The sequence below is a fragment of the Panthera leo genome, chromosome A2 (assembly GCF_018350215.1).
Source record: "Panthera leo isolate Ple1 chromosome A2, P.leo_Ple1_pat1.1, whole genome shotgun sequence".
Taxonomy (NCBI): domain Eukaryota; kingdom Metazoa; phylum Chordata; class Mammalia; order Carnivora; family Felidae; genus Panthera; species Panthera leo.
Window position 1 is genome coordinate 74,811,910 of NC_056680.1, and position 8,487 is coordinate 74,820,396.

Below are 8,487 nucleotides of genomic sequence, written 5' to 3' on the forward strand. Positions count from 1 at the left end.
TGACAGGCACTTGTCCTGTTGCTCATACTGGCTGTCACCAGCGAGGCTGGCACCCACACCTCAGGGTCTCTGCATGCTGGGAGTCGCGTTTCCCTGGGAACGTCATCCCGGGGTTGCGGCTGCCAGGAAATACACACACACCTTGTCTCTACTGTGCTTATTATCTGACATCATGGTTTTTACCAACCTGATGGCCACCAAACAGGATCACATTGTTTCATCAGGTTATTGCCCTGGGCCGCTGATGAGGAAGCTGAGGGTCTCTGTTTATACCTGGCACCCACTGAAGTCTGTCCCTCGGACACTTTGCCGTCTGTGTCCTTTGGGCGCAGCAGAAAGGAGGCCGGTGGCAGAGGCTACAGCACCCAGAGGAGCCAGGCTGCCCACGGCCGGGCCCACTTTTCCTGGCCATGTGACCGGACCCGGTTCTCAATGCGCTGAATCTCAGCTTCCTCGTCTGCAAAAAGGGAAATCAGCAAATACTTTATTGGCTTATAAAATTTAAGTAATTTTGTGGTTTTAATTTTACATTTATTCATTTATTTTGAGACAGAGCCAGAGAGCAAGCGGGGGCAGGGCAGAGAGAGAGGGAGAGAGAGAATCCCAAACAGGCTCCAAGCAGAGCCTGATGCAGAGCTTAATCTCCTGAATCGTGACCTGAGCCAAAATCAAGGGTTGGTCGCTTAACCAACTGAGCCCCTCAGGCGCCCCTAAAATTTAGATAATTTAATACAGGTAGAACACTTAGGAAAGTGTCAGACAAATAAAGATGTTAGTTATAATTATATTTCCTATTAACAGTAATATATTATTCTTATAAAAACAAATATACATGAAGCAAATATTACTATACTATGTTAGTACAACTATGTCATCCATACGAATAAAGATAAAATGTTATATACGTTAAATTATTAAAATTAATTAAGATTTTAGGAATCTTTATTAATTACTTGTTGATTTGAATGAATTTATCTCTTAGATATTTATCTTTTACGAGTTTTAACTTTCACAACTATCCTCAGCTAATCTATCAATGGTCTAAACTTTGTCTAAAGCACTTTCATTAATAGAGATTCTCAATTTTGTAGCCAGATTTTTTTTTTTTACCACATACATTGCATATTTGGAGTCCTGTTTAAGAAAACTTATCTTTCTGGGGTGCCTGGGTGGCTCAGTCAGTTAAGTGTCTGACTTCAGCTCAGGTCATGATCTCATGGTTCGTGGGTTCAAGCCCCACGTCGGCTCTGTGCTAACAGCTCAGAGCCTGCTTTGGATTCTGAGTGTGTGTGTCTCTCTCTCTGCCCCTCCCATACTCACACTCTGTCTCTGAAAAGTGAATAAATTTTTAAAAAATTAAAAAAAAACTTGTCTTCTCCAATATTATAAAAGCCCTGTACCGTTTCTTGTTATATTCAGTTTGAGATTTTCACCCACGCTGATCCTGGCATTAGTGTTTCTAGACTTCTGTGAACTCGTCAATCACTCGGCGTCTCCTGGCATTTCCGTAGAAGATCCCTGCACCATATTCAGAAATAAGTCGGTAGAGAAGTTTTCAGTTACTGCAAAAATGACAAACTAAGTTGTACTGTTTCTACATTGAATACAATAAGAAAACTGAATGGGCACTGGTGGAGAGAAAAGTCATGATGTTCACTCCTGATGAGCTGATGTTGAGTACTGACTTATGTAGGGAAAAAAGTTAATAAAATGAAACATACTGAGAATTCTCTTTTATAGACATTAGACCAATGACTGGACTTTTCTGTTCTATATGATCTATTAATTTTATGTACCTATAACTATAAACATGTCAGTAAGAAAAGTAACAAAATGCGGCTCGTGTAAGAAGACATTGCTGATTGTGAAGGTTGTCAGATGTTTGATGACACACGGACGTTAGTACTACATTGCATTTAATGTCAGACTGTAAATTTCATTAGTGTCAGAATTAAAATGCCTCCTCCTCCAGGTAGCTCACCTGGTTGGGGTGTGTGTGTGTGTGTGTGTGTGTGTGGCAGTTTGCTAACAATGCTGACCCCGCACTTGGTTAATACTTCCTGAGCTTGACACCCATGTCCCCTGACCTCCATTCTGTCAGTCAAGGCTACTGTGGGCATCACACTGGTCAGCTGTCACATTGCTAGGATCCTAGTTGGGGGAAGGAAGGACAAGGCCCAGGTCCCGTGGGATTGTCTCTGGGCTCCCCAACTACCAGGGGGAGCCCTGGCTCTGTATTCCAGGGGTCCCTCCTGTGGGGTGAGGTCTTTGCAGGTTGGACCTGGTAGGGGACAAACCTGAGTGTCCCAGCACACCAGCCTGCTGGACTGAGGGAGGTGGGTCGCTGACCTGCTAGACCGAGGGAGGAGGGGTAGCATGAGCAGCCAGTCAGGGATCGGGCACCACGAAGAAGCCCACTGTGGCCCCGTCTGCGTTTAGGGGCTGGGGACAGGGTGATGTGGGAGGGCCCGGGCTGGCAGAGCTGCTCCAGGCCTTAGGTGCTTCTGGCGCTGACAGGTCTCTTTGTGAGGAGGGGGCTTCCCAGCGTAAAATGTCTAACTCGAATGGTGCTGGGTTATGTGTCTTTCAGCTGACGACAGCAGTGACCAGTGCCTTTTTACTTGCAAAAGTGATCCTCTCAAAGGTACAGCCTCCCACGTTTTCTGTACAATTACCGTCTATACTGGCGAAGGCTCATGTTCCAGTGTGAGCTCCTGGTAACTGCATTTCCCTCTCCTGGTCACGTCTGTCCTTCCAGCTTTTCTCTCAAGGGGCTTTCGGCTACGTGCTACCCATCATTTCGTTCCTCCTTGCCTGGACTGAGACGTGGTTCCTGGATTTCAAAGTGTTACCTCAAGAGGCGGAAGAGGAAAACAGTAAGTGTCTCTCAAGTTAGGCTCCTCAGATGGGCTGGGGACCGAGCCAGAAGGAAGAGCCTGGAAGTCAGATTTGAAGGGAGCCACACTGGGTGGGGTAGGCGGGTCTCGGGTCTCCACCTTGCAGAGGACCCAGCAGAAATCCAGAGCAGGGCAGAGGACAGGACAGTGAGAGCACATGGCTCCTCTCTGGAGCTGTGAGGCCAGATTTCTCTGGAAGAAAGTGTGAGCCCTGGTGAGAGGGACAGACAGCAGAAACAGCCAGCACCTCCTTATCCCCAGTGATCGCGGTCCCAGGACACCAAGCACTTTGTGCATCTGAAGAGGACTGTTCCTTAGGGACACAGGGATGGCAGACACGATAGGCTGAGCTGAGACAGTAAGTCTCAGAGTCCGCGATCCTGCCAAGTCTCACGTTGCTACCTTACAGCAGGCGGTGGCCTGGAAGGGGCCCCAATTAGCACAGGGGGTGCCTGGTGGGGGAGAGTGGTGGGTGAGTGAGGAACCCAGAGGGCGGGAGGGGGAAGACAGCAGCCAGACATGTGTGCTCAGCTCAGGGTCCACCTCCCCCTGTGAGTAGCAGAGGGACTCCTAGCGATCTGTGACCATGAGCCCTGCGGGGCGGCCGTCATCTCCTGCGTGGACTCATGTGGATACTGACCAGGAAGGCCCAGTGATGGACTGAGCTGCATGATTCAGTATGGGGCTAGAATTCCTCTCTGCATGATGGCCTGAGTGGAAGCCCACGGGCCACATCTGCCCTCTGGTGGTGACATGTTTGAAACTCAGTACAGAGACCCAGGCCTTTTACCACGTGCCGTGGTTATGTCCTTCATGCGTCTGGCTCAGATTGCCCTGCAAAATAGGAAAAATAAGGTCCTATGTCCTAGAGAAAGTGAAGTATGATTGTAACCTCAAGGGATAACAGAGAATGAGTAAACATGTAAATGGATTTATTTTGAGTAATCTCATTTACAGAGTAGAAATCTATAAGAACAGAATTATTATTCAAGAGTGCATTTTAAACACCTGAATCAGACCTAGATAAGTCTTCTGTCGTGTGTCCTCTGTGCTTGTATGAAAACCTGTTGTGGAGCAGGGCAGGTACAGCTAATGGAAGTCGCTTTTGGACTTGTGTATAAACATCAAATCGAGCTTGGGTGAAAGCATATTAGCTGTTAATGTCACTGGGGCTTGAATGCGAGTGTGATGCCACCACGTTCAAAGGCACTAACTGGGCAGAACTGGCGTCGATGAAAACGTGGAGCAGCGGGTACGCTCACGGTCACGAGCAGGCAGTGAGCTCACACCTGCACCTGCGATTCGGCCGCGGCTTCCTCCAGCTTCTCTCGTGTTCGCTCAGCTCTGGCGAGACTCGCTGCCGATGCTCCCTGTGCTCACGGGCGCCCGTCCTGAGCTTCCACATCAGTTCCTCCCCTTTTCTGTGTTTGTTCAATTCCCTTTTCTGGCGGGACCTTTTTAAATAATAAATCTTTCTTCCCCGTCTTACTGACGCTTTCCACATTTATACAAGTCTCTCCACTTATTGTGCCTTACATTTGCTATTTCCCTAACGAAGTGAATACTGGAGGCCATTTGTATGACCTACCAGGTTGTTTTCCTTTGTGCTTTGGTTTTGATTATGGTGATTTCTGCAGGGAGGAAAGTGTTCTCCAGGGAAAGAGGCCCTAAATACTGAATCAAAGAATCCCCTGAGTCACAGGCAGGTTTTTAAGTCCGCTGCCATGTGCCCTCACAGCACTGGTTCATAGCGTAATAACAAAACCTATTTTTTGTTTGAAAGATTTTCTTTCTGGCAAGGGTTTTTCTCTTTTTTAGCGTAGCAACGACACCATTTTATTGTGCCTAACCTCGCAGAGAAGCTACCAGAACCGTGACGTCACTCTCAGCCTCTGAATTTCTTCCTTTCCAGGACTCCTGATAGTTCAGGATGCTTCAGAGAGGGCGGCACTCATACCTGGAGGTCTTTCTGATGGTCAGTTTTATTCTCCTCCTGAATCTGAAGCAGGTAACAAAAATGTGATTATCGTCTGTGTTTTCATCCATCATTCAAAAGCTCAGCCCTCCCTCCCTCTCCTGTCAGAACACTGCTGAGCAGACATCTCACAGTGCAGGCACGTAGGAGACAGAAACAACCGAGATGTGGTCTTGATGTGGGAGCAGTGGGGAGACACAGAGTGTAGAATACATGTAACCCAGAGACACAGACCCCGTGTGACCGGCCATGTGCATCTCAGAAGACAGGCAGACGAGGGGAAGGGTCCGCTCCTCTTCTTACCCGTCATCCCCTAGCCCGACCTTCCTCCCGGGTCCCCGTGTCTGAGGGTGCAGCTCTCTCTGAGCTGAGCTGTTGCCCATGAAGAAAGCAGAGCCTCCCTGGGGACTCGGCCCTTTCTTAGGCCTCACATCCCTGCCTTCTCCAGGCCATTTCCACCCTCTGTATTTCTGCCTCCTTTATCTCATTCATTGCACCACTTCCTGTCTTCTCCACCTTTCCTTCAGCATTCCCTGCTTTGGTTTCTGCAGCCATTTGCTGCCTCGGTCACCCTCTCCCTGCCCTGCCGGAGCGCCATGTCAAACATAACAATTGCATTGTCGTATGGCTTCCTCAAACCACTCGATGAGGCAGGAGTCTCATTATCCCTATTTCAGAGACCATCAGATTGAGGCGCAGAGAGGGGAATCATTTGTGCAAGGTCTCTGGAGGAGTAGGAGGTGGTGGGATCTGAACCCCAGCTCAGTGCTGGAATCCGCGCTCACAGCTGATCCATGTGGGGCCTCTCAGTATTAACGGAAACGAAGCATTGACCACCTCTTCCCCTGCCCAGAAGCCTTCAGTGGCAGAAAGGATGAAGGAAGTCCTGGGTCCTGAGCCTGGCAGAAAGCACCATTTTAACCTCATTACCCAGTTGTCCGACATCCTGGTACCGTCTCCGTGTGTTCTCTTCTTAGCTTTGCTGAAAACGTTGTGAGCCCAAGCCATCAAGCCATCGGGCAGCTTGCTTTTTCTGTTTGTCACACTGCCCCTCTGCAGGCCTGCTCTCCACGCACGGGAGAGAAGGCTATCCCACCGCACCCCCACCCTCTGGCTCCTGGGAGAACATTCTCTGCATTTCCTAGGACATTTCTCCCACCTGTGCGGGCTGCACTGCCTTCAGCCTTGACCTGGCCTCGTTCTATCACTGGGGTGGAAACTTGAGTTAGAGAGACTGCGTTATTTCATTCCCCGCATTGAGCTTAGTAACTATTTGAAACACACACACACACACAGGATAGTAAAGCAGATTCCAGGCAGAAAGAGGCATGTGAAAGATCAAAGGCCCAGCAATGTGACATAGTGAATCATTGGAACTCGAAGTACCTTGATATCCTGGGCTATTCGTATTTGATATTAAAGCAGGTTAAATCAGGAAGCATAGGGTCAGATGAACTACAGATGTGAATTGGCAGAATTTCTCTTCTTAGTCAGCAGAAGGTCAAAGAAATATCAAACTCTCGTTACCTCAGTATAAGGGTTACTTCGGGGAGATATTTTGGTATGTCATAGGACTTATTCTTTTGGCATACAGGCAGTTCAAATTTTGTCTGTGCTTTTGCACAGCTGTTATTTTTCTAACACTAGTAAAAGTTCTCAGCACTAATGTATTTACTTAATTAGAAACCCTAACTTGATATTCTCTGGACTATGTTGGATCTAAGCATGGGGTCAGACAAAATACAGATATGAACTAGGAGCCAATCTCTTTTTCAGGTGGCAGATACTCAATATAAGTATTCAATTTTTCATTACCTCGCTATGAGGGTTATTTCACTGAGGTTTTTTTTTATGTCATAGGAGTCATTCTTCTGAAAAAAGGGAGTTCGCATTGTTGTTCATGCTTTTATCTAGCTTTTATTTTTCTAGGACTCATAAAAGTTCTTGGTGCTGATATCTTTACCCAATTAGAAGTTCAGAACAGCCGGATAATGATAATGGGAGGAGTTACACCTTAGACATTCTTCATCAAACTTTCCAGTCCTGAATCCATTGGCTTCCTGCCTGTGACTTTTACCCCCACCTAGTGGTGGTTGGGAGCATGACCAGTTCATTGGATTATGGAGCGGGCCTGGAACATGGTCCGGGTGTTCAGGTAGCTGCTTTGTTCAAGACAAAATGCAGGTAAATAGTTGGGAGAGAAGGAGGGTTCAATGTGACTTACTCTATTGTATTATATTTTCATTGTCTGAATATGCAAGTTAGGAAAGAATTAAAATTAAACTTATTGTTGGAATGAACATGTCTAGAAAAGAAGATTCTCCTCTAAAGCATGGCTCACTCATTAGGCCGATGGCTAAAAACTACACAGGAGTCTGTGCTTCTGCTGCCCTGGGACTGACACAGGGCTGATTGGCGCCTGGGGGACAAGAGGGCATCTGGGGCTGCTCGCCTGCTCTTGACTTTCCTTCCCCAGCACCTAGGGCAGTGCCGGTACTTAGTAGATTTGTAACTGTGGAAGGGAGGAATGAGAAGGGAGAAAGAAATCAGAGTCACCAAAAATTAAAATGTTAGTATTTTTCTTTTTAATGGAATGGCTTGAATTTTAGTGTCAATATACTAAATATAAATATGAATATAGCTGAGAGAGAGAGAATCTCAAATCACGTACCACACTTTCAGTGCAGAGCCTGACGCTGGGCTCGATCCCACAAACCCTGAGATGATAACTTGAACAGAAATCGAGAGTCAGATGCTTAACCGACTGAGCCACCCAGGCACCTGTCATGTCTCAGAAGTGTTCCTGCTTAGATGATCAATTATATAGTGAGTCTATGTATGGTCCATAGACTTGAAACACAAGTTTTCCTCTTTTTAATAAAAATTTTGAAAAGTATTAAAGCATCATAGTGCAGGATATTACCTAACCTTGATTAAAAAAGAAAACAAACAAACAAACGGTTTTAGTGAGGTATAATTTACATAGCATAAAATGAATTCTTTTGTACATGTGCAACTGCATGATATTTAGTAACTTTATGCTTTTTAAACCAACATCACAATATAATTGTAGAGCACTTTTATCATTCAAAAATATTTCTTTATATGCAGCTACTCTTTCCTCCTACTTCTCGTCCTAGATAAACCACTGTTCTTCTTTCTGTCTTGAAAATTTGCTCTTTTTAGACAATTAATATAAATATCACAGAATATGTAATTTTTTGCATGTGGCTTCTTTTACTTAGTGTGGTGTTCTTGACCATCAATCATGTTCTAATATGCATAAATCGTCTCTTCCTTTATATGGCTCAATACTATTCCATTTTATGCATATATATTGTTTTGTTTATTCCTCAGTGGATGGATGTTTGGATTGTTGCCAATTATTGGCTATTATGAATAATCCTGATGTGAACACTTACATACATGTCCTTGTGGGAACAAATGGGTTGTTTTCCTTAGATAGATTCCTCAGAGAGGATTCGCTGGGTGTTTTGGCAAGGTTCTGTTTGACTTTTTAAGTTATTGCCGAAGAGTTCCCCAAAGTTGCTGTACCATTTTAAGGGTTTATTTCTGGACTCTCCATTCTCTTCTAGTGACCTGTATGCTCTCCCT

General features: G+C 45.9%; 1 protein-coding gene across 1 annotated transcript; it reads left to right on the forward strand.

The window, feature by feature from the left end:
• Positions 1-2,366: 2,366 nt before the first annotated feature.
• On the forward strand, positions 2,367-6,968 carry LOC122206045 (STARD3 N-terminal-like protein). The gene is made up of 4 exons (XM_042914795.1): positions 2,367-2,644; positions 2,759-2,876; positions 4,810-4,905; positions 6,802-6,968. Exons 1-4 carry the CDS (start codon positions 2,552-2,554, stop codon positions 6,888-6,890), a joined length of 396 nt encoding a protein of 131 aa, XP_042770729.1. The 5' UTR covers positions 2,367-2,551; the 3' UTR covers positions 6,891-6,968.
• Positions 6,969-8,487: the final 1,519 nt, after the last annotated feature.

Coding starts and splice junctions, on each gene's coding strand:
- LOC122206045 (XM_042914795.1), top strand. CDS start 2,552: ATGTCTAACTCGAATGGTGCTGGGTTATGTGTCTTTCAGCTGACGACA. Junction 2,645..2,758: donor CAAAAGTGATCCTCTCAAAG/GTACAGCCTCCC, acceptor CTGTCCTTCCAG/CTTTTCTCTCAAGGGGCTTT. Junction 2,877..4,809: donor AGAGGCGGAAGAGGAAAACA/GTAAGTGTCTCT, acceptor CTTCCTTTCCAG/GACTCCTGATAGTTCAGGAT.